This window comes from Mirounga angustirostris, unplaced genomic scaffold (assembly GCF_029215605.1).
Source record: "Mirounga angustirostris isolate CCGP_5_RB_7025 unplaced genomic scaffold, mMirAng1.0.hap1 SCAF_14, whole genome shotgun sequence".
NCBI lineage: Eukaryota > Metazoa > Chordata > Mammalia > Carnivora > Phocidae > Mirounga > Mirounga angustirostris.
Window position 1 is genome coordinate 48,767,385 of NW_026991722.1, and position 24,710 is coordinate 48,792,094.

The window sequence follows — 24,710 nt, forward strand, 5'->3', positions numbered from 1 at the left end:
AAGAGATTCACTTTAGCATCAAAGACAAAAATAGGTTGAAAGTGAAAGGATGGAAAAATATATTCCACATGTATTAGTTCCCTATGACAAATTACCACAAACTAAGCAGCTGAAAACAAAGTCTCTCTTTGTCAAATAAATAAATAAAATCCTAAAAAAAAAAAAAAAAAAAAGTCTGCCTTCGGCTCAGGTCATGATCCCAGGGTCCTGGGATCAAGCCCCGCATCGGGCTCCCTGCTTGGTGGGAAGCCTGCTTCTCCCTCTCCCACTCCCCCTGCTTGTGTTCCCTCTCTCCCTGTCTCTCTCTGTCAAAAAATAAATAAAATCTTAAAAAAAAAAAGAAAGGAAGGAAGAAAGAAAGAATTCCTTTGCAGAAACATATCCTGAATACCACATTGAAATCTAACCCCTCCCCCTACCATAAGAGTTAGTTGTGAGTGTTGTGTAAGGCAGTCAGAACCCAGTGATCAGCAACACCCTGAAAGAAGGGAATTAGAACCTTAAGTGGCCTTGATTGATTGGATAAGTATACAGACAAAAACAAAATGAATTTTAATCAACATGAATATAGATTCACTCAATCAAAGAGAATCCTGTAGACGCGAGTCAGGATTTGGTTTGAGGATGGCAAAAAATACATATCTGAGGTTCTGGCTGACTGAAAGTTAAATGAGAATTAAATAATTTAAATGCAGAATGACTTCCTGAAGCTACCATGTCCCTACAATTACCATTGCTCTTAATAACTAACTTTCCTGTATACTTACCATGACCCTACACTGCTCTAAGCCCTTTGCATATGACCATTGATTCAGGAGAGACAAACAAGATTATAGGGAACACAGTCTGTCTTTCTTCCCTGAGGTCAACTGAACACCAAACAGTAACATAGTGGGGGCCCTTCCTACCAGCTCAGATGCGAGGTTCCTTGCAGCTCTACCTGTGCTAATGTTTTCACCTCAGGTAAAATTCCAGTCTCTGTGTCTGTCAAGTCTTGAGGGAATAATAGCTATTTCTTAGAATAGGAATAGATGCTTAATGTTACAAATAGGATAGGTAGAGGGCTTTTTTTTTTTTTTTTTTTAGTTTGAGGCAAAAACTTTTAAATTTGGCTTGTACCGGGGCACCTGGCTGGCTCAGTGAGGGGACCGTGTGACTCTTGAGCTTGGGGTCCTGAGTTCGAGCCCCATGTTGGATGTAGAGATTACTTAAATAAATAAAAACTAACTAACTAAATAAATAAATAAATTTGACTTGTATTTAGAATTGTTTTAATAACATTTATTGGAGGCCTACACATATGCATAGGAAGAAGTTGTAAAAATTCTGCTTTTCATAGGAAAATTTAACATCACTTCAATATACAATTTTCTGATTTGAACTCACATATTGAAGTTAGAGAAGTGGAAATATATTTTAATGCATTTAGGTGAAGTTGTCAAACATTCTCATGTCTGTGGAATAGATTTTTAAAAATCTTTTAATACCCTAAAACAGTGCCACTAGCATGATTTTAATATGTATTATATTGTGAGCAAGAATCATGTGTAAAAATAACAAACATTACTTTCCTGGTTTTTAGATGTGTGGTTTTTAACAACAGAGGAGTGGCAGGGGAGAATCTCTTGGTAAGTAAATTTAAATTAATGACAACAGCTTAATTTTTAAAAGAATGATTTCTAGTTTTATAATGAAAAGCACGTTCTTCTTTATTTAAAATAACTGTGTGTACAATACAAGTTCACTGTGGAAAAATACAGATAAGCAACTACAAGAAAAGGAAATTTATAAGACTCGTAATTATACAACCAGGGGAATTCCCTTAGCCTATGTATATCCAAATTGTCCATCATAATTAAAATATATGTAATGTATTTCTGTTTTTATAGAAGCTAAAGTTCTATTTTATAACTTTTATACTTACTATATTTTAACATCAGTAGATACTAATCTACATTATTTTTAATGCAAAACACATTTTCTTTAAAAATTAACTGATACAAAACAAATCAGCCAATATGATGATACTTTTTTTTCACTTAAGAAATTTACTTTTGTCATGAAATGGATTGACTGTATGGTATATGCCTATTTGACAGCCAGAGTTTACATAGAGGAAATATTATTTAAATCTTTTTATTTACTCAGTTTTTTTTTGCTCTAACCCATTAAGTTTTTGCTAGAGGTTCTCCCACCTCTTAGAAAATCATCATTCTATCTGATGTTAAACCTGTGAGTTGGAGTGAGAACTCATATTGACTGAAATTTTTTTGAAGATTTTCAACTGTTAATCCCTTACCACTCCAATAGGTCAAAGACAATTCTACCAGAATTGAAAGAAACCTTTTTTTTTTTTGAGTCATTGATAGAGAATGATATTAAGACTATAAATAATTAAGTCACGCTGGAAATAAAAATGTGTAATCATGTTGCCAATGTCAGTACTTTATGAAAACTTAGGGGGAAAAGGGCTCTTGCACTTTGCTTTATAGGGACTTGGGTCCTGGAGGGAATCAAGATCAATATGATTTCAAAAATTAAAGTTATAAAATGTTTATGTTCTCTCTCAAGCACCTCACAATACATAGTTTGATGTGAAGGTTCACATTTCCTTTTTTAGTCCAGCCCTTTAGAAATCTTGTAGACAAATGGCAGGTACTCTTAAAGGGAAAGATTTGAATTTGTCACTGTGACCCTGGACCCACGAAATCATTTCTGAGCAGCTCTTGTCTGCTGTGTCTCCTTCTAGGTGCTTCCAGGATACAAAAATGGGAAGGGCATTCTGAGGCTCTCAAGAAAATAATGTGTTGCAAAGTAAAGTCCATTCAGTCTCATAAAGTGAGGGACAAAGATCTGTTCATTCAGCAAAGCTGTTTTGTTTGCCTATTAAATTAGACACTAGACAAGACAATATGGTGAGGAGTGTACACGATATTAGATGCAACCTTAACCTTTAGGAGCTTTCACTTAAGTTGTAGGACAGAGTTTGGATATTTGAAAATATATGCAATACAGTGTGCTAAATGTAACTGTATGAGGACGTATAAAGATTGTTGAGCCTAAAGAGAGGGCATAACGAACTGCCTGGGGGAGGTGGGAGAACATCGTAGTGGAGGTGAGTTTCAGTTGGATCTTGAAGGCTGTGATATTGAACCAAGAGAGGGAATAGAGAGGCTTTCTCAGCATAAAGAGTGAGATATGTAAGAGCATGTACTTACTGGTGGAGGGATAATGATGATGATGATTTTATTGAATGTTTACTGAGTCCTTAGAATGTATCAGTTATGTCTTTTTGTATTTAATGTTCAACCGTAGTAACAACGCAATGGTTTAGTTAAGCATAGCCATCATCACCCCCATTTACCAGCTGAAGAAAGTGAGGCACAAGTAGGTTAAGAACATGCCCTAGCCACAAAAAAAAAAAAAAAAAAAAAAAAAAAGAACATGCCCTAGCCAGGAAATTCAGACCCAGGATTCAAACCCATGTAGTCTGACTGTGTGCTTATGGTCTTGACCATTATGTTATACTCCCTCTCATTCAGGAAGTGACAGGGATTCTTCTAGAGGGGTTGGGCCAGATTTTGAAGATTTTTTTGGTGTAAAAAAATTTCAGTTTTAGAGATTTCGGGTGCTTTGAGATCATCCAGGTGGAAATTTCTAATAAACAGTTGGGTATCGTAGACTGGGCCTCAGGAGAGATGTACAAGCTACAGAAAGAAACAGACTGTTGGTACAAAGTGAAACCTGGAGCTCAGGAGTGGTCGAGATTGCTCAGGGATGGCTTGAACAGCAAAAGGGGGAGGTCTATGGATAGAATCTTGAAACACAACACAAGAAAGGAGGAGAGAAAAGAAGAGCAAGAAGCTTGAAAAACCTTCTACCCTTAGCATAGTTAAATGGAAGTTAATTGGAAGTTAACTTTGAAAGAATGCAACAAACCCAGTAACTTTTACCCATCACATTAATTGGTTTTTTGAAAAATCTCCAAGAATATCTCGAGTTCTTACAAAGGGATAGTATACAGATAAACACTTTAAAATTTTTATTTTATAAAACTTCTATTTTATATTAAAGAATTTAGAGTTCTAAATGAGAGGGTAAGAGTAGCTTGGTCTCTGGAGTCTTATACAGAGCACTGGGTTGGATCCTGATGAACTAGTACCTCCAGCAATTATCCGTATCACAAAGGCTAACGTAATCTAATTTTAAAAAGAATAAAGATGTAAAATGACCGAAATGTAATTACAATTATATGCTTGAAAACAACTGCTTTAAAAAAGAAATTTAAGGGAATAAATTAATTATAATTTAATATATACTTCTTGTACCCTAATAGATCACAAAAATGAGATGCCAGTATTGATTATTAGAGCTATCTTTGATATTTAGTTCCCTTGATAATCCTCTTCTTTCTGCCCTTAGAGCTGTGAACAATTACTGTTTCAGACTAGAGGAACTCTTATTTTATTTATACCTCACCTTGTTCCAGAAAGGATTTAATGTAGCTCAGACCCAAAGTAAGTAAGACCTTCCTGTGGGCATAAAAAAGAACAAAAGATGAATCAGCAAAGATCAAACAGGAAGGCACATTCTCTAACTGAAATTAACCTAAAAGAGCTAGTAAAGATGAAATGGAAGTTAGAGTGAGCAGTTCTCCTAGGAGTGGAAGAAATGCAAAAGGAAAAGTTTTGCTGAAGTATGTTGGTGATATACTTAGAATTCATAGGGATTACTATGACTCCTGAAGAGGAGAATAAGAAAAGAATTTTCCACTACCATATTGTCCTGATTTCCAATTACACATTGCAGAATTGTGGAAAAGCCAAAAGTCTTGCTCAATAGCAAGTGAGAAGCCGGCACATTGCCCTCCCTGGGGCTGTTAGCTATAGGAGACGGAGAGTGTCGTAGAACAATATTCTCTCAGTGAGAGAAGCGGCGTGCTTATTACATTCTGACACCAGTGCTTATCTCATCCTGGCCTGGCACTTGGGATCCTCTAATCCTGAAAAGCTCATTTTTTAGATGAGGACGCCTCTGGACAAGTGGGGTGACAGGCCTGAGGTCATAAAACTGATTAGTGGTCTCCGGGCAGGAACTCAGGCTGTTTGTTGGAATGTCTTTACCTTTCAGCACTGGCTTTAAGTCAAGTCAGGCTGAAAATCCGGGGTTAGAGATCAAAGGGGTTTTCAACAAGAGGGTTCCTACCTCAACATCAGATAATGGATGGTTCCCTAAGGACGCAGATCTACAGAAATCGGCTCTTGTTTCCTACTGAGCTTTTCCACCTTAGCTTTGGAAGCTAATGGGATGGGAAGGATATAGTGCTCTCTCCCCTCCTGAGTTCCATTTTCTGAAGTAGGCATTCAGAAGGGATTAAGGACCTTCCTTATGGTCTAAGGGGAGGAATATAGAGGGCAGGGCCAGTCAGGACACAGTTCATTTGTCAGACTCACACCTTCAGGCACTCTCTTTCCCATACCCGATACCTCCCTACTAAACATCATTGCACCCCATCCAGGTCTGCTCTTTCCTAAATGCTCCAAAAATTACCTCTCCCTCGTTCCTCCACCCCAATCAGAACAACCCAGGAAGGCTTGATCTCAGCCAGATATGGGTATGAATGTATTGAATCCTTTCGAGTTTTTTTTCCTAACATTGCTAGGTCCAGTTCAGTAATATTGACACTTGTAAGTGGTGGGTACACAAAAGACTGTACAATTCTCTGTAGTTAAACAATTTTCAAATAAGGAAGAATGTTTAAATAATTGAAGAATTTCTAGGAGTAGTAATAATAATTTAATAGCTAGCTACCATTTATTGAGTGCTTTATCGGGGCCAGGTGATTCTATAAGCTATGCAGTGTTTGGCAGGACTTCCCTGTGTGCTGCGTCACTGCAGCCTTCTCCTCTCTTGGCTCAGCTCTCACCCTATTTCTTTATTCTTCTGCTCTCACCCTGTTTCTCTATTCTTCTATTCTCCACGCAGTTGGTTCTCAGCCCTGGCTGCACATTAGAATCCTCTGGGAAGCTTTAAAAACACTGATCCCTGGACCCCATTCCCCCCCACCCCCACCCCCGAGATCCTGACTCATTTGGTCCGGGGTGGAGTCCAAGTGTCTGTGATTTGTCTCGACACTCCGCAGTGAGTCTAAAGTACAGGCAGGGCTGAAGACTGCTGTGAGGTGGCAGCCCCCCTTCCTGGCGAGCCACCTCTGGCTCCAAACCCAGCCAGGGTGGGGCAGGAGACTTGCTTCTTAGGCGCTTGCACCAAGCATAACTCCTGTCTACCTGGCTGGTCTGCTCCAAGCCGCTAACAAAACCGTGGTGTCACTGTGGAGCATGAGTGCGTATGCGTGTAGCCATGTAGAAATGAGTGGGAATGGGGCACCTAGGCCATCTTGGCCTCAGAGGTGGCCAGGATATTTCTTGGGGTCCTTTGTTTTGTGGCTGGTTATTTTAAGAAACGATCAAAGTCCCGCGCACTTTGAGACATTTGGTCATTTTACCTGTCTATCAACGACTAGAAAAAATGACTATTCATTAAAGTGCCAGTTTGATTTATGTGTGCCTCCTGTTGTTTTCTCTGACTTCCTATTTAATGACATCTTCTAAAAATAAGATCAGTTTTCCTAACGAGTTGGGCAGATCACTAGGTACTAGACTGGGGGTGGGTGAAATGAAAACAAAACAGCAGCTACAACAAAAACATGCTGCAGAGATCAGCAGAGAAGCATGATTCATACTCATGAAAGAATTGCTTCTTCTGGGCGCCTAGGTGCACACAAGAATCACAGAGTTCCTTTGAGCAGCATCTTACCCAATACTTCAGTACAGATCTTTAAATACTTGAGAGAGGAAGGCTGTAAAATGAAATATTCTAAGCTCCTGATGATTATCAGACATTACAATAAAATAAAAGTGAAATTGAAATTATTATTAGTAGTATTTTACTTGTAGCAAAAATACTATCAAACTCCCCTCATGGAGCCAGAGACGCTTGTGGTGTTAGCAAAAGACTTGCCCCTCGGGTAGCACACCACCTACACTTGTAAGTTCATCGGCCAGCTGGAATTGAAATGATTTTATAAAAAAACATGGAAGTGTCTTTTTCAGTTTTCATATTGCTGGATGGAAAACTAAAATCCTAGCGGGCCCAGTTCAGTACTGGATGTGAGACCACTCCAGCACTGAGAGAAGGGTCCTGGATTATGGCTTATACAGCAGATTAGCAAATTCATCTCCTTCCAGAATAGCTAGGGAGAGTCAGGCTACCTGATTAACAGGGTGCATTTTAATTTGTTTCTAGACCGAAGACAAACAAACAAACAAACAAAAGAACACCACCTTTTAAATGAAATTTACATTTTAAAACAAATGACCTCTAAACCAGGACAGGAAAATTCTCTTTCAGGTTAGGGAGAACTCAGTTTGTCTACTTTTTGGAAGTGGATTAAGAAGGATAGATTATATGTAGTCCACAGATGAATATAAAATATATGCTTTACTCTTTTCCCATCTGTGTGAATAATTAGAATTAATTTTACTTCATTATTCTCTTCAGTGATTTTTTTGAACGAACCTCTAAAAGCCATTAAACAAATTACTATTGTTTCTCTCAGATCATAGCTGCAGTTGAACAATTTGAACAATCTTGGTTTGTAATTATTTTCAAAGTATTCTAACTTTTAAAATATTTATGCCCAAACACCTGCTGGAAGATTATCTGTCCTTTAGATTTTCTTCATTTTTCCAGAATACCTTTCCCATCCTCGTCTCACTGTAAAAGAGTTTTTACCACACAGCTGAATGCTGCAAGGTCTCCCTTAATCCCTTTTCTCATTAGATATGGCTTACTCTACTTCTGTTCTGGAAGCATGGAAAAAGACAGGAATTACTGCAATAGGATTAGTTGCTGGTTGCATTAGTAGCCCTAGCAACTGAGAATTAACTAACGTTTTGTCTAAAAAGCTGCTAGTTATATTTTTAGACCTGAAGAAAATTTCTGCCAGGCCTACGAATTCAGTGTATGGCCCCCATTAGTGTCTTTGCTGTGTATCCTGGATGAAGACCCTTCTTTAGTGATCTCAAGTCCTGTGAAGAAAGAAGGCATATGATGTTTCCTGTTGGAACCATTAAGTAGCAAGAGGTCATGTGATATAACCACATAGTTTTGCATATCAGAAGTTACTAATCAGGCCTTCTCATTTTTCAGTCCTGTGTATTTCAGTTCAATTCAACAAGTATCTACTGACTGTCAGAGATAGAGGTAAGATAGTAGTAGATAGACAGGTAGTAGATAATGTGGGCCAGGAGCAGACTTGCTGGGACAATTAGGGGTAGAGTGGGGAAGGTTGTGATGTCATGAAGACCAGGGGCCAAGTCTTGGCCGTTTACCTGATATTTACGCAAGGCATGATTTCAACAGGCAGAGTTGACGGTGAAGGACACTTGGCAGATGAAGTGTCCACACAGGTAGCAAGGATATTATGAGGCCAGCACACAAGACAATAGTGGTGTCTCATTGACGTGACTCTGTTCCTATGGAGAAATGGTAAAATCCAGAGCTGGAAAGGTTGCTTGACATACTGTGGAGGGCCTTGAACACTTGGCAGAAGAATGTGTCCTTAATTCAGTCAGCAGTGGGAAGCTAATGAAGAGTTCTAAGCAAAAACGCTGTCATGATTAGAGCTAGAAATGTTCTTTAGGAGGATTAATCAGCCAGTGAGTGGGAGATATGAGTAGGGGTGGTTATGAGCAAAGGCTGGGAGTTAACTAGTTAAGTCGTTACTACAGCCGTCCGAGTGAGAGGTGAAAAGGCCTGGTAGCAGAGACAGTCGGTGCCATAGACTTGTCACATCTTTACCCTTGGGGCACTTACCATTCCCATGCACGCGTACCTGATGACTGTCACCTGCAAACGCTCACATCTCTTTGACGGGGGCCTCTCTGGCCACGGGAGCCTGCTGGACCTGTGCTCAGGGCCAACCAGGAGTGCCAGCAAGTAAACATCCTCCAGGAGCAGCCTTCAACCAATGGCTGAAGGGGACTGGTGGAACCCAGCTGTCTCGCCACTCGTTTGGGATAATTTTGAGCCATACTCACATGGTGTCCCAAAGTGCCTCAAGAGGATTGGGTCCCCCGTCACCCATAGCCACAAACTGCCTTGGTCCCATAGTCTTTATTGACTTCCTACCCTCCCTGACTCAGTTCACCATTCCCCAACTGGTGCTTCCTGGTCTCACCTTCCAAATGAACTGCTTGCACTCGCATCCTGTCTGTCTCAGGGGCTCTTCCAGGAGACTCTAACATACCAGGCCTTGACTAGAGTGGAAAGAAGGGATTTCCGGTGTTTCCCGAAAAAGACACTGAGGAAGAAGCTACAGGACTTGGCAATTCATTGGCTATGAGATTAAGGGAAAGGGAGAAGGCAATGTCACCTACAGTTTTAACTAGGCAAATATAGGTGTCATTTATTTTTTAAAAAATGGGAAGTTAGGAGGAGCATTATAGTGTTCATAGAAGAGTTTACTTTGGGGCATTTTAAGTTTGAAGTAGTGACAGAACACAGTAGTGAAGCTGCCTGCTAGAACTTGGAAGTTTGGATCTGGAGCTCTAGATCAGGTGAGAGGGTGGAGAGTTGGTTTGGTCGTTGCCTAGCGGTGGTCTGATGAAGCCAGGAAGGTAGGTAAGACCCTCAGGAATCAAGTATTAACCAGAGAAGCAGAGGCAGGCCTAAGACAAGACTTTTGGGAGTGAGTATTCACACTGGGGTTGTGGGGAGAATGACGGGAAGCAGGCGGGAAGTGGAAAGCCAGCAGCAGGAGGAGAACGGGGTAGCGCCATCACAGGAGCCAAGGGGGTAGCTGGCGGGAGGCAGGACCATGCCAGAAAGGCTCTGGATTGGCTGAATTTCAGAGTTCTGGCGACTTTGATCCATGGAGTATTGTCAGATTTGATATTAATGTAACCCATCTGGAGAAAAACATTTACAGACAAAATCAGTTCCTGTATCTGAGGGTACCAGATGCTGACTTATTAACTGAATCCCTCATGGTATCCCAGTGCTTTACAAGAAGTCGTGTGCTTACTACAAACAGGTGATCCAGGCTCTGCTGCTTTGTGACCTTTGGCGAATTACTCAACCTTGCTGACCTCAATTTCCTCGCGTGTAAATAAGGAACCAGGTCCTTCCTGGCACTAAGATTCTCTGATCTTAATCATTTTCCACAGGCCATTTTTCTCATACCCTGACGTCTATGTTTATATTCGTGTGTACCCATGTGTGTGCATGCATTCACTTCAAGCCTGCGTGACGAGAGTACATGTGACTGTCGCAAATAATTCAGAAATGTTAAAGCCATGCAGTGTGAATAGACTCACATGTAATAAAAATACCATGTAAGGATTTCTTCACCTGAATTCTTGTGACAAATTGTGCAGTCTCTGTGAATGAGCATGGTGCTAGATATTATTCCATTTAGATTTTACATTGAATTTGTGCCCTTCAAATGCACTTAATCACAAAGGATTTTTTTAAAAGTATCTCAGCTTAGTCTCGTATTAGCTCGTAAGGTGTGCCAGGAGTCTTTTAACGTCTCTAAATTCAGTTTCCTATATAAAATAGATATAATAATGGGAACTTCCTCAGGGTTTTGTAGAGACAAACTTAATTATTTAATAACTTAGCCACTGTAAATCTTATCAGGTTAACATTTGTCTTTTGCAGAGTTTCATATTTGCAGACCTCAAAAAGATGATATTGGCAGTGGGTAGTGTTTTAGGCTTGAGTTTAATTGGTAGGATCGTTAAAAACTGTGGATGTCTCAGGCTTCGCATTGGCGATTGAATGGTGGGTGAACATGACCTTGAGATCATGGTTTATTGGAATAGTAAAGTCAAGATGGTCCAGGTCCCTGTTTTTATTAGAGCAGTGTTAACCAGATTCCTCTCCGTGTTATTCAGTTTCTGGTTATTTTATCTCACAAATGCACACTCACACATATTCATGTACACGCGCTCACATTTATTCTACAGAGAGGATTGCCCTCTCCTCCCGCAGCTCAAACAAAGCATTTGTGAAGCTTTCCTGCTAGAAACAGAGCTCTTATTGATGAAGTTCACGTGAAAACCATTTGTTTTAATGCGTTATGGATTGAGGCATAGTCAGCTTTACATATTTTAACATATTAAGTGTCTGTTGCAGTGTAGTGCAGCTGGGGCTCTGTGGATATATTATTGTAAAAGAACATATGTGATCAATAAATGCAACTGGAAATTGCCTTATCTAGAGGGAAAGCAGTGCCAAAAAACCACACTCCCTCCTTGGTGGACAGCACTTAGGACAAGGAAAACAGTTCCCCAGTTAGAAGCCAGCCACAACTTAAAAATTTTGTGGCATCCTTGTCAAGTCTCTTTTGTTTGCTTGCTTGCTTATTTTTTTTTAAATAAAGAATTACTTCGGCTTTGTCAGGCATAATTTTTTTGTTGCTTTCAAAAAAAAAAGTGTAATTCTTCACTTTTTCTTCCTAAATTGACTCTGTCCTTGTTGGGTTGGAGACACATTTGAATATGGTACTGTGTATTCTATTTCATTTAAGGTATTTGTGTTGGTCTTGCCCTCCGTCTGTCAAGCCTTCCTTGCATGACCAAAGTCTTTTGGTTAGTGCCAACTCAGGACAGTGTTGACTTGAAATGGCATATACTGCAAGATGTGAATATGATAGCTTGTATATGCAAAGGTTTATTTTCTCATATTTGTCTTCTTGCTCTTTTTACATTTCTGCATTATACAAATCATGAACCTCATAATTTAAAATTTTGCGCTTTACCTGTCTCTCCTTACAGACACCAAGGACTTACTGTTGTGCTAACACGGAAGACCTGGAGACAGTTATTCACCACGTGCACAGTCTGTACCCTTCTGCTCCTTTCCTGGCAGCAGGGGTGTCGATGGGAGGGTAAGGTTTTTTTCCTTTCTAAAATGTCTGAGAGACAAGTGGCCTTACTGAGTGCTTCTTTCAGGAGACTATAAGCTACAAAGACATTTTAAAAATGAATGTTGGATTATTTTTATCTGATTTTACCACATGTGGTTGAATGAAGGAAGAAGTTCATCCAGGCGAATGTTGCTATTTGCCTTGGCAACTATGGCTCTGTGGTGAAAAGGATGCAAGTATCTCCTTGGGATCCTCAGGGTTGTGGGAGCCTGAAGGCTTGTTGACGTTGATTTCCATCACTTGGGAGCTGCCATGGTGACCTTCAGCTTCCCTGATGGACTCCCAGCTGTCCCTGTAAGTGTGTCCTCCGGCACCACGCTGGAAGCTGACCTCGGAGACTGACTTTCATCACTCCAGGCATAGAAATAATCACTTCTTGCTCTCTCCGGCTGAAGAGGCCTTCAAAAATTTTTTTTTCTCCAGGTGGTGGTGTTTTTGTTTGTTTTGTTTTGTTGCTGGGCAGTTGGGCCTACCCTGGAATGCTCTCCTAGAAACTCTGACGTTTTATTGTTAACCCTTACTACAGCTGCTCTTTTAAGCATATGAATATTTTTATAATTTGTGCTTCTTGCAGTTACACTGGGGCTTAGTTGGAACATCTATGCCATATTTATTCATTTCTACTAATAATCATGTATATTTTTTATGTTCCAGTGATTATGAACTTAATAAAATACAAAATTTTGATTATCTGGAATTTCATATGCTTAGATCCCCTAAATGCTTGTTCCAAAACTGACTTTTTAAAATCAGCAAACAGGGTGCCTGGGTGGCTCAGTCGTTAAGCATCTGCCTTCGGGGGGCGCCTGGGTGGCTCAGTCAGTTAAGCGCCAGCCTTCGGCTCAGGTCATGGTCCCAGAGTCCTGGGATTGAGCCTCACATTGGGCTCCCTGCTCGGCGGGAAGCCTGCTTCTACTTCTCCCCCTGCCTGTGTTCCCTCTCTCGCTGTGTCTCTCTCTGTCAAATAAATAAATAAAATCCTAAAAAAAAAAAAAAAGTCTGCCTTCGGCTCAGGTCATGATCCCAGAGTCCTGGGATCGAGCCCCGCATCGGGCTCCCTGCTCCGTGGAAAGCCTGCTTCTTCCTCTCCCTCTCCCACTCCCCCTGCTTGTGTTCCCTCTCTCGCTGTCTCTCTCTCTCTGTCAAAATAAATAAATAAAATCTTTAAAAAAATAAAATAAAATCAGCAAACACATGAGGTAGAAAATGGTATTTTTTCTTAATTTTGTAATTGATTTATCTGCCATTTCAATTTTCAGAACATTTTAGGAGCATATTTACTTGAAAATGAACAGGCTTTACAAATGATAGATTCTGAAAAATAGTCTTTAACCATAGCTTTTTAGATTCTGATAAACATAAAACTAAAAAGAGAAGACTACATTTCTTACATTAGCATGGAAGGTCTGACTTGACCTACTAAAGGAAGAAATCTGAATCAGTGCAGAAAACCCAGGCAGAATCTCTGAATTGTGCTCAATGTATTTCTCTTTCCTTTGCCCTATAATTGAACTGTAGAGGACAGGGTGCCGGCTGAACTTTTTCCCTTAATCATAAAAAGTCTTGACTTTTTAAAGGCCAGACCTTACATAAACAGGCCCAGATTCTCTATTCAGAAGCTCCTGGGAAATGCCTATTCATGTCGCTTTGAAGCCTCAGTGCCTGAAGGCAGAACTTGACCATTAGCCTTGCAGCTGGTTGAATAATAATGTCTTGTAAATTGTTTGAAGGAAGCACCCTTTCTAGTTGCCTAGCACTGTGACATGTTCCCGAGTGGGCTTACCACTTGGGGATGTGTTTTATAGCTTGACACATTTTTTTTTTCTTTTGGAAATGCAACAGACAAAAGCATAGTCTGTCGAAGATCCTAATATCCAGGGCCCCTGTAGACTCGGGTAATCCACAAGCCTGTGATGCCTGGGACCAAGTAGGGGATTTAAGCCAGAACTGAGTCTAGCCAAGGAATCCACACCATGCTAGACCCAGTCAGATTTCAGTCTCCCATTGAGTTGGTAAACAAGCTTTAAAGAATGTATAGAAAATTCTAAGTATATGTAAAAGAGAAGAGTATAATGATCCCCCATATATACTAACCACTAACCACCTGGCTTCAATAATAATCAACCCTCTTCACACAGCTTCAGTAATTATCAACTCATGGATAATCTTGTTTATCAGTATCACCCTCCATTCCTCCCCAACTCTGATTATCTTAAATAAATCTCAGATATCATTTATAAATATTTTAGTAGGTATCTCTAAAGGTAGTCGCTCTTTAAAACACATATACACACACATACATACACACAGTACCATTATCACACCTGAACAAAACTAACAATAATTCCTAAAATTCATCAAATATTTTGTCAGTGTCACATTTCCCCACTTGATGGTTGGTTGGTTGGTTGGTTGGTTTTACACTGTGTTTGAGTCAGGAACCAGATAAGGTCCATACATTGGGGTTGATATGCCTCTTAAGTCTCTTAACTCATGGATTCTTTTTCTGGCTCTCTCTTTGGGTGAAAAAATGGAGTCCTTTCTCTGTCAAAATAAAGCATCCTCTTTTGGAGTAACATCTTGATATTATTTTTCTCCTGAATAATAGTCAAGAAGTACTTGGTCGTGGATACTATGGTCCTTCCTACTCCTGAGAGCTTCCCTTCCAACCCTTCCAATTTGCCCATTATACCAACTTCCTGGCACTCTCTGACTTCCAGCCAAAGAATAGGACGACCAAAAGTAGGACTCTAGAATGAATGCTTTGCAGGAGAGTAAACATCATTCTTTAAATGACTTAGTGAACCACAGTCCTGTATCCCAGGAGTGCAGTCATTATTAAGAGTCATTTGTAGAAACACAATTTCCATTTTTTATCTAAAACCTCATCACATTCACTCTGCAAGCCACTTGGGCTGGGAAAGAGAAGGAGACAGAATTTTTACCCATTTCTCCTATTTCAGAACCTAGGCAATTGGAGAAATAAAGAATGGAAAATATAATGACTAACTGAATTTAAATTCTCATTCTTTCTCTTAGTTGGTAATGTTAAACTTAGATTTCTGACATTAGTATTAGATTAAACCCCATTCTTGTCCCTCTTACCAAAATAGAACTAGATTAAAATCAGGAAAATTGATAGAACCAAAGAAAAGGGAAAATGTGTGATAATTAAGGACAAAAAACAGGAAAGAGTAGGAAGAGAAAACAAGTGACTTTGAGGGCAAGGAGCTCTGCCACAACTCAGAAAGTCTAACTCTATGCTAGGGAGCCCTTTAGAGACTTACTTTAGGGAGCAAGGGCTCAGAGGCAACCAGGATGCCCACTCAGACCGATTACTCACAATCTCTGAACTTAAACCCAGATGTCTATAATAATTTTGAAAGCTCCGCAGGTGATTCCAATGTGCAACCCTGTCTGAAAACCATTCCTTCATGCTCTCTCATCTATGCCAAAGGTTGGCATAGCACAGCCTGCAGGCCAAATCTGGCAATCTGTCTGTTTTTGTTCAAGAGGTAAGAATGGTTCTTATATTTTTAAATGGTTGAAAAATAGGGGCCTGAGTGGCTCAGTTAAGCATCCAACTCCCGATTTCAGCTCAGGTCATGATCTCAGGGTTGTGAGATCGAGCCCCATGTCAGCTCTGCACTGGGAATGGAGCCTGCTTAAGATTCTCTCTCCCTCTCCCTCTGCCTCTCCCCCTGGCTCACATGCACACACTCTCTCTCTCCCTATATAAATAAAGTTTGTAAAAAAATAAATAAATGAGGCATCTGGGTGGCTCAGTAGGTTAGGCATCTGCCTTAGGCTCAGGTCATGGTCCCAGGGTCCTAGGATCAAGCCCTGCGAAGGACTCCCTGCACAGTGGGGAGTCTGCTTTTCCCTCTCCCTCTGCCTCTCCCCCAGCTTGTGTGCTGTCTCTCTTTCTCTCTTTCTCATGCTCTCTCTCAAATAGATAAATCTTTTAAAAAATTAAAATTAAATGGTTGGAAAAAATCAAAAGAAGAATAGCTTGTATCATGTGAAAATTACATGAAATTTAAATTTCATCCATATAGGGCACCTGGGTGGCTCAGTTGGTTAAGCAACTGCCTTCGACTCAGGTCAGGATCCCGGAGTCCTGGGATCAAGTCCCACATCGGGCTCCCAGCTTAACGGGGAGGCTGCTTCTCTCTCTGACCCTCTCCCCTCTCATGCTGTTTCTCTCTTTCTCTCTCAAATAAATAAATAAATAAAATCTTTAAAAAAATAAATAAATAAATAAATTTCATCCGTATATAATGTTCTGTTGGAATACAGCCATCTCCATTCATGTATTATCAATAGCTACTTTTGCACTACAATCATAGAGTTGGGTAGTTATGACAGATATTATATGGCCAGCAAGGCCCAAAATATTTACTCTGTGGCCTATTATAGGAAAGTTTGCCTGAAACACTCCTCAAATACTAAAACATTCACCTAGAAGCTGGGGCCCAAGGATTTGCATATTTTTAATAAACCCCAATATCATTTTTTTTAAAGATTTTATTTATTGATTTGACAGAGAGAGAGTTAGCAAGAGCAGGAACACAAGCAGGGGGAGCAGGAGAGGGAGAAGCAGGCTTCCCGCCAAGCAGGGAGCCCGATGCAGGGCTCGATCCCAGGACCCTGGGATCATGACCTGAGCCGAAGGCAGACGCATAACGACTGAGCCACCCAGGCGCCCCACCCCCAATATCATTTTTAAAAATGAAAGAAAAGAAAAGGAAAGGAAAGAAAAGAAAAGCAAGGCAAGGAAGGGAGGGAGGGGAAAAACCCCACTTTTACAGGGGATTTCTCTTATATTTCTCTTCATAGAAGGATATACATGTAAGTAATAACTGTATGCCTTGTCCCATTCACAATATAGTCTACTGCAAGATAAATAATTATATGAATGTAAAGAAAGAATGAAAATACTTGCATGCTTTTCCAAGATGAAGGCCTTAAACATGGGTTTATGTTTTTCTTCTCCATAGTTAATGTAAAATCCGTAGTTAGAAATGAGATGTCTTGGGGCACCTGGGTGGCTCAGTAGGTTAAGCGTCTGCCTTTGGCTCAGGTCATGATCTCAGGGTCCTGGGATTGAGTCCCGCATCAGGCTCCCTGCTCAGGGGGGATCCTGTCTCTCCCTTTCCCTCTGCCCCTCTGCTCCTGCTCTCTCTATCTCAAATAAAAAAATAAAATCTTAAAAGAAAAGAGATGTCTTGAGATAACAAATTCATCACTAAGTTTCCTGTTGCTCCCCCTTTTAGAATGCTGCTTTTGAATTACCTGGGCAAAATTGGGCCAAAAACTCCTTTGAAGGCAGCTGCAACTTTTTCAGTTGGTTGGAATACTTTTGCTTGCTCTGAGTCATTGGAGAAACCACTCAACTGGCTGCTTTTTAATTACTACTTGACAACTTGCCTCCAGTCTTCCGTTAATAAGTGAGTCATCTTTAAAGCCTGATGTCTCCAAACTTTTGGATTACATTCCCCAACAGAAAAAAAGTTGTAAAGTACAATACTGCTAATATTTGTATATTTATGTTTATGTTAATGCATTTGCTACTATACCCAAATATTCTTTGTTATAAGTATATACAAAAGTAAAATATTTTAAGTATAAGCTAAAAATGTAATACAAGTTGTAATGTTTTCTTTCTGTATCTCAGTGGTACAACCCCTAGGATATGTGCCCCCACTTTGAAGATCACTGTTCTGTCACTGTTCTAAATTATTCCAAAAGACTAAAAATGTTAGCATTGACTGTGTTGAATAACATGAGGGCTATTTCCCCGGATTTTCTACCTGTTGGTAATCTATTAGTACCTAATTCTTTCCTAGGTTGTAAGCAATGTATTAAGTGTTTTTAGTGCAGAATAATATAGTTTCTTAAGCATATGCTTACAAGCATAGTATGTTTTAGAAGCTTAGGAGAATGCACTTCACTTGGATATTCTCAGCCCCCACAGTTCTTAACGTTACCAGAATGCTATGTTTGCATTAGTTTTTCTGGAATTGTTTGTATGTCTTCTACCATTTAAGTTGGTGTGATATCAAAGAACAGAGGTGTTTCTGTTTCTATTTTGATGACTATTACCATCGCTTTTAGGTGAATTGATCAATGTAATACAAATGCTAAATAAAAATTCTAGTTAATTTGTACAGGACTTATCGAAAACCATAGATACCCTGAAAGCTGACATTAAACATTGGATTAAACTTAGCCTATTTATTAAATTACAGATGTTGATTATAAAATATTGCTTAAAATACTAAAAAGATCACTAATTGGGACGCCTGGGTGGCTCAGTTGGTTAAGCGTCTCCCTTTGGCTCAGATCATCTTGGGGTCCTGGGATCGAGTCCCACATCAGGCTCTCTGCTTGGCGGGGAGTCTGCTTCTCCCTCTCACTCTCCCTCTGTGCTCTCCCTCTGTCTCAAATAAATAAATAAATAAATATAAATAAAAATAAAAAGATCACTAATTACTCATTGTCACTGAAATGGGGGCCAGTAGCAAGAACAGTAAAGAAAATGATTTGGGAATTAAAGTACTGGTTAGGGGCGCCTGGGTGGCTCAGTCGGTTAAGCGGCTGCCTTCGGCTCAGGTCATGATCCTAGGGTCCTGGGATCGAGCCCCACATTGGGCTCCCTGCTCGGCAGGAAGCTTGCTTCTCCCTCTCCCACTCCCCTTGCTTGTGTTCCTGCTCTGGCTATCTCTCTCTCTGTCAAATAAATAAATAAAATCTTAAAAAAAAAAAAAAGTACTGGTTATATAAGAAAAATGACCACCATTTAGGGGCACCTGGCCGGCTCAGTCAGTAGAGCATGTGATTCCTGATCTCAGGGTTGTGAGTTCAAGCCCCATGTTGGATGTAGAGCTTACTTAAAAATAAAGAAATAAAATATTTAAAAAGAAAGAAAAATGACCACCATTTAAAATATAAGTATATAAAATGTAAATTTTAATTTTCAACATAGCAATTTAAAAATAATGTCTTCAAGTGGTTTATCCAGTTGAAAGCTTCTGGTTTACGTGAGGCCTTTTTAGCCAAATTGGTTTAATAGTAGCAGCGTTTAGGTACGTGTTGTTATGAAACAATACTTATGTTTATTATTACAAAATTAGTTCAGTGTCCTTCAATTAAGAAAAAAGTACTCTTGGGGTGCCTGGGTGGCTCAGTCAGTTAAACGTCCAACTCTTGATTTTGGCTCAGGTCAGGATCTCAGGAATGTGAGATCGAGTCCCATGTCAAGCTCCATGCTGGGTGTGGAGCCTGCTTAAGATTCTCTCTCCCTCTGCCCCTCCACCCCACTCTTTCTCTAAAAAATAAAAGTACTTTTCAAAAATGTCTTCAGGATAAATATCAGTGTACTTCTGCTGAGTCTGATTAAGTAAATATTCATTGAGTATCCACTTTGTGCCCTGTGTTAGACTGTTCGGTTATTTATTATGTACTTTAGGTATGATGGAGAGAGCAATAACCTTAATTTTTTTTACCTTAATTTTTTACCTTTGAAATTATTTTTGCTGCAGACACCGGCATATGTTTGTGAAACAAATCGACATGGACCATGTCATGAAGGTAGGAGAGAAACTTTATGTAATATTTTGATTTCCTCTTCAGATTCCAAGAAGAGAGATCATCTGTTTTTATGTTTCAGGCTAAATCCATCAGAGAGTTTGATAAGCGATTCACTTCAGTCATGTTTGGATACCAAACTATTGATGATTATTATACTGATGCCAGCCCGAATCGTAGACTGAAATCAGTAGGAATTCCAGTGTTGTGTCTGAATTCTGTGGATGATGTTTTCTCACCAAGTCATGGTAAAATTCACATAGTTCTATACATTTTGACAGGAATTGACTGTTCTATTTTTATTTTTTTAAAGGTTTTATTTATTTATTTGAGAGAGATACAGCGAGGGAACACAAGCAGGGGGAGTGGGAGAGGGAGAAGCAGGCTTCCCGCCGAGCAGGGAGCCAGATGCGGGCGCTCGATCCCAGGACCCCGGGATCATCACCTGAGCCAAAGGCAGATGCTTAACTGACTGAGCCACCCAGGCGCCCCGAATTGGCTGTTTAGAAATACTGGTTTTGTTTTTTTTTTTTAAAGAAAATACAGTAATGAGAAATTAAATGTCATATAAAATGTTTTCCACTGCAATAAATAAAATAGCTAGATACTAATAATTTAGTATCTAAATGTGTGAGGTCACTTTAAATGCTTTCACAGACCCTTATCTAGTTCATTGTGAGAGGCTTCGAGTGCATTATGACTCTGAATATTTTGCTTGTTCTAATTTTTTATAACCTTTTCTTCTTAATCAGATACACTGTTCTTTGGACAGATTATGTGCCTCACAAGTTCATTGTCATCACTTGCTTTTTCTTCTTCAGATTCTTAAGCAGAAGACTTTGGAATTTTTCTCCCTTTTAACCTGGAAGAGAACTTGAGACTTTATATATAAACATGATGTCCTTGAATATCTCAATGAGTGTAGCACATTCAGTCACATTTGAAGGGAAACAGTATTCGCTTTTCCCTGGATACTGTATAAAAGAAAATTATAGCCAAATTAACTTCCTTGCTCTCTTAATTTAAGAAATAGGGAATTTGGTAGCAAAAATATATACGCATATGTTCATACATTGAAGCAATATAAGGCGATTAGAAGTCATCATAAGAACCAGCAGACTTGACCTCTAATTCTTTTTCTAATGAAATTTCACAAAGCTTTTTTTTTTTAAGATTTTATTTATTTATTTGAGAGAGAGTGCGCACCAGAAAGGGCACAAGCAGGGGGAGCAGCAGAGGGAGAGGGAGAAGCACGCTCCCCACTGAGTAGGGAGCCCGACCCCAGTGCAGGGCTTGATCTCAGGACCCTGAGATCACGACCTGAGCTGAAGGCAGACACTCAGCCTCAACTGAGCCACCCAGGCGCCTCCAAAAGCTTTTTATAATTTTTTTCTCATCCCCCCCCCAAATAGTTTAAAAACATTTTCCCAGAGTACTTCATTAAAAAAAAAAAAGGTAATCTGACTACAAACACAACATATAGGTATTGTCAACATTTCAGAAAGTCCCCAAAGTATATAAAAATAAAAATCACCTATCATTTTATTGTGTGATTTATGATTAATCACAAGTAACTTTAGATGACTGGAACTTTTTGGCCTTTCACCACAAAGCAAGAAATGAAACTGAACTTTAGTATTAGTTGAATTACATGGTGGTTATTTAGCCTACTTTCATTGGATTAAGGAAGTGTAGTACTTCTCCTTTTTTAATATTTCACAGACCCTTCTTTTACCAACCAAAATTTCTCAGCATGTTAACCTGCCCCACTTGGTTGAAATTTAAATTCATTGTTCCCTATTCTTTCCCAAGTCCTTAAGACAGTCTTACCACATTGAAATAGTAGGCAGTTGTCTGCACTCTGAGAGCATAGGCAGCCAGCCCCTTTCAAGTCACTCAGCGTGGCACAGCTTTTGTTCTTCTGATAGGACTGTAACTATCAGTGTTAGAAATTCCTGAGTGTATCCAGAGTGTGAAATTGGGACTCATAATAATTCCATCAGAGGCAAATGAAGCATTCTAAATCAAAGCCTTTAATGTAAGGTGAAAAAGGAAAAGCAAAAATAAAATGTCATTTCACCTGCCCCTCCCTTTGAGCTCTCACACCTCATCCCAAGATAGAAGATACTCTTCTTTAGGTGGGGCTGGCTAAGGATGTGAGTTCAGGACCCAAGTAAGGGGCTTGGCTTGCTGGGCTTTAATTTAGGATCTTGAAGTTTATTCTTCAGGGAGCGTTGTGAAGGGGTCAAACTGAGCGCATCATCTGAACAGGCAATTTGGGCACAGCAGCATCTCTATCTTATAAGGGTCTCAGTTCTAGAGTGTGTCAGCTTCCTTTCCTTCATTAGAAGGGTATGTGGTAGGGAGATGTTACCTTTAATTAGCTCATTTACCCTTAGGACTCCGTCCAAGATATGAAAGTCTAAATACTGCAACAACCACATTACCTTAATTAAGGAGATAACATTTAGCAGTATCTGAAATTAAAACACTTCTCATGCCAGGTTGTGATTCATTATAGCTCTTAAATCAAAACATTTTCACTGTAAACTCTAAGCGTGGGAGAAAAAATAAAAATAAAAGAACTTCAGTTCACATCCTTTAGAGTGAAGTTTTTACTCAGGATAGGTTTTGTAGAGTATAGGAAAAGATTGTCATTACTACAGAGTTATTTAAATATAGCAGCTGTATTTTCAAAATAAAATTTTTCTTTCTCCTGACTGTAAATAGAAAGTCAGACAATGAAGGAGCACCTGGGTGGCTCAGTGGGTTAAGCATCTGCCTTCAGCTCAGGTCATGATCTCAGGGTCCTGGGATTGAGCCCGGAGTTGGGCTCCCTGCTCAGCGGGGAGTCTGCTTCTCCCTCTCTCTCTGCCACTCCCCCTACTTGTGCTCTCTCTCGCTCTCTCTGTCAAATAAATAAATAAAAATCTTTAAAAAAAATTTTCAGATCACAAACTCAGAAAAAAAAAAAAGTCAGACAAGGAAGAAAAAGAAAAAATAATCACCAGTGTTTAACCACCCAAATATAAACACTGTTACCACTTGGGAGTATTTCATTCCACTCTTTTTTGCTATCTATATATGTTGTTACTATATAAATTATTGTATAATTTTGAGTCCTTAATATGGCCAACAATTGGCCCCTCAGGAATCTAACATCATATAAAATTAACCAAAGTCAGGGACGCCTGGGTGGCTCAGTTGTTAAGTGTCTGCCTTCGGCTCAGGTCATGATCTCAGGGTCCTGGGATCGAGTCCCACATTGGGCTCCTTGCTCAGTGAGGATCCTGCTTCTCCCTCTCCCTCTGCTGCTCCCCCTGCTTGTGCTCTCTCTCTCTCTGACAAATAAATAAATATCTTTAAAAAAATTAACCAGGGGCGCCTGGGTGGCTCAGTTGGTTAAGCGACTGCCTTCGGCTCGGGTCATGATCCTGAAGTCCCGGGATCGAGTCCCTGCTCAGCGGGGGGTCTGCTTCTCCCTCTGACCCTCCTCCCTCTCGTGTTCTCTGTCTCTCATTCTCTCTCTCGCAAATAAATAAAATCTTAAAAAAAATTAATTAATTAATTAAAAAAATTAAAAAAATAAAAAAATTAACCAAAGTCATACATAATGAATTTATAATTCTCACAAAGGTGATAAGATTAGTTGTTGTTGTTGTTGTTTGCCTGGTGTAATACGTAAGTGGGAATCTTATAGCATAATATAAGTATTCACCATTCCTTGAATTACCTTACTTTATTTTCTCAAAACAAGACTGGGCCTTTTTATACTTTTATGTTATGAGTAAACACTTGGATTGATTCTTCCAAAAATGGTGGTTCAGTACATAACTGAATATAAATGGTTGATATGAATTAGACTTATTCCATTAGCCATACTTATTACAAATATTTATTTATGTAATGGTGTTTCAGTTTATAATGATTGGAAATAATAAAAGCATGTACTTTTCCTAATAGAAACCGGTAATAATTATGTATTTTTCTTTCTCCTTTCCTTCTCTTACTTCCCCTGTTCCCTCATCTTTTTCCCCCCCAAGCTATTCCAGTTGCAACTGCCAGGCAAAACCCTAATGTTGCTTTGGTCCTTACTTCTTATGGAGGCCATATTGGTTTTCTGGAGGGAATCTGGCCAAGGCAGTCCACTTACATGGATCGAGTCTTCAAGCAGTTTGTGCAGGCCATGGTTGAGCATGGACATGAACTCTCAAGCATGTAGCTCTTCAGGTGCATTTTGTCTGAACCACCATATAAAGGCAGCTCAGCTTAGTGCACAAATCTTAACTACTGTATATAAAGCAGATACGCCAGCAGGTGGTGAAGAGGTCCAGAATGACATGCAAAAACTACTTGTTTGGGGAAACAAAACAACTTTGTAGCAAGAAATGAAATATAGATTTAAATTGTAACTTATGTAGATTTTATTTTTACTATGCCTTACCAAGTATGACCTTAAATAAAGTAGTCAAACATGGAATTGCACTTAACCAAAACTATTGTGTAAAAAAGATTTTAATTCCTCAGGGTTTTAATTTAGGCTGGTATTTTTTTAGATTACTCATTTTAGGTGACTTAATGGTACTTTAATAACTGTTAAGAGACTTTGGTTATTTGAATGTAAGTTATAAGTTGGCACATTCCTAAGGGTATTTATACCTAATGATGATAATGTGAAAACTGAAATAAGATAAAATACAATGCGCTAAAATCTTTTATGTATTCTAACTTTAAAAGGCAAATGCGACAATGTTAGACTGAGGTCTATACATGCTCTTTTATTCTGATAATAATAAATTAAGGCTGATTTATGTTTTATAATGATTATAGTTTACATGCTTATTTTTAAAATAGTATATGTGCATACATATATATCAATATATTAAAATAAATTCTATCATTTTAAATTGTTTCTTTGTCTTTATCTATAAAAAGTAATCTCTAGAAATAATTTATGCTAACATCATGAATGCATTAGTAAAAAATATTAAAATGTTTTGTTTCACTGTTCCCAGAAAATAGGGTTCACATCATTTGTACCAATTAAACATACTTTCAGCTTCAAGAAACCTGTCTAAGAGTGACTTAGGAATTATGATATTTAATTATTTTGCATAATAAAAAA

At 39.2% G+C, this 24,710-nt stretch overlaps 1 protein-coding gene and 1 non-coding gene across 4 annotated transcripts in view; one reads left to right on the forward strand and one right to left on the reverse strand.

Moving 5' to 3' along the window:
- The window catches only part of ABHD3 (abhydrolase domain containing 3, phospholipase), a 66,369-nt gene extending 41,877 nt beyond the window's left edge, over positions 1–24,492 (forward strand). For 2 of the 3 annotated variants that reach the window (XM_045886944.3, XM_064577847.1), the window contains 6 exons: positions 1,583–1,628; positions 11,844–11,956; positions 17,272–17,445; positions 19,540–19,588; positions 19,668–19,833; positions 23,629–24,492. In XM_045886944.3, coding sequence (XP_045742900.1) covers positions 1,583–1,628; positions 11,844–11,956; positions 17,272–17,445; positions 19,540–19,588; positions 19,668–19,833; positions 23,629–23,807 — 727 coding nt within the window. In that variant the 3' untranslated portion in view covers positions 23,808–24,492. The remainder of the gene's footprint in view (positions 1–1,582; positions 1,629–11,843; positions 11,957–17,271; positions 17,446–19,539; positions 19,589–19,667; positions 19,834–23,628) is intronic. The other variant, XM_045886945.3, reaches the window with a different exon arrangement.
- Positions 6,949–7,100, reverse strand: LOC123853323 (small nucleolar RNA SNORA62/SNORA6 family). The gene has a single exon (XR_006793098.1). It is a non-coding gene; the product is annotated as a small nucleolar RNA SNORA62/SNORA6 family (small nucleolar RNA).
- Positions 24,493–24,710: the final 218 nt, after the last annotated feature.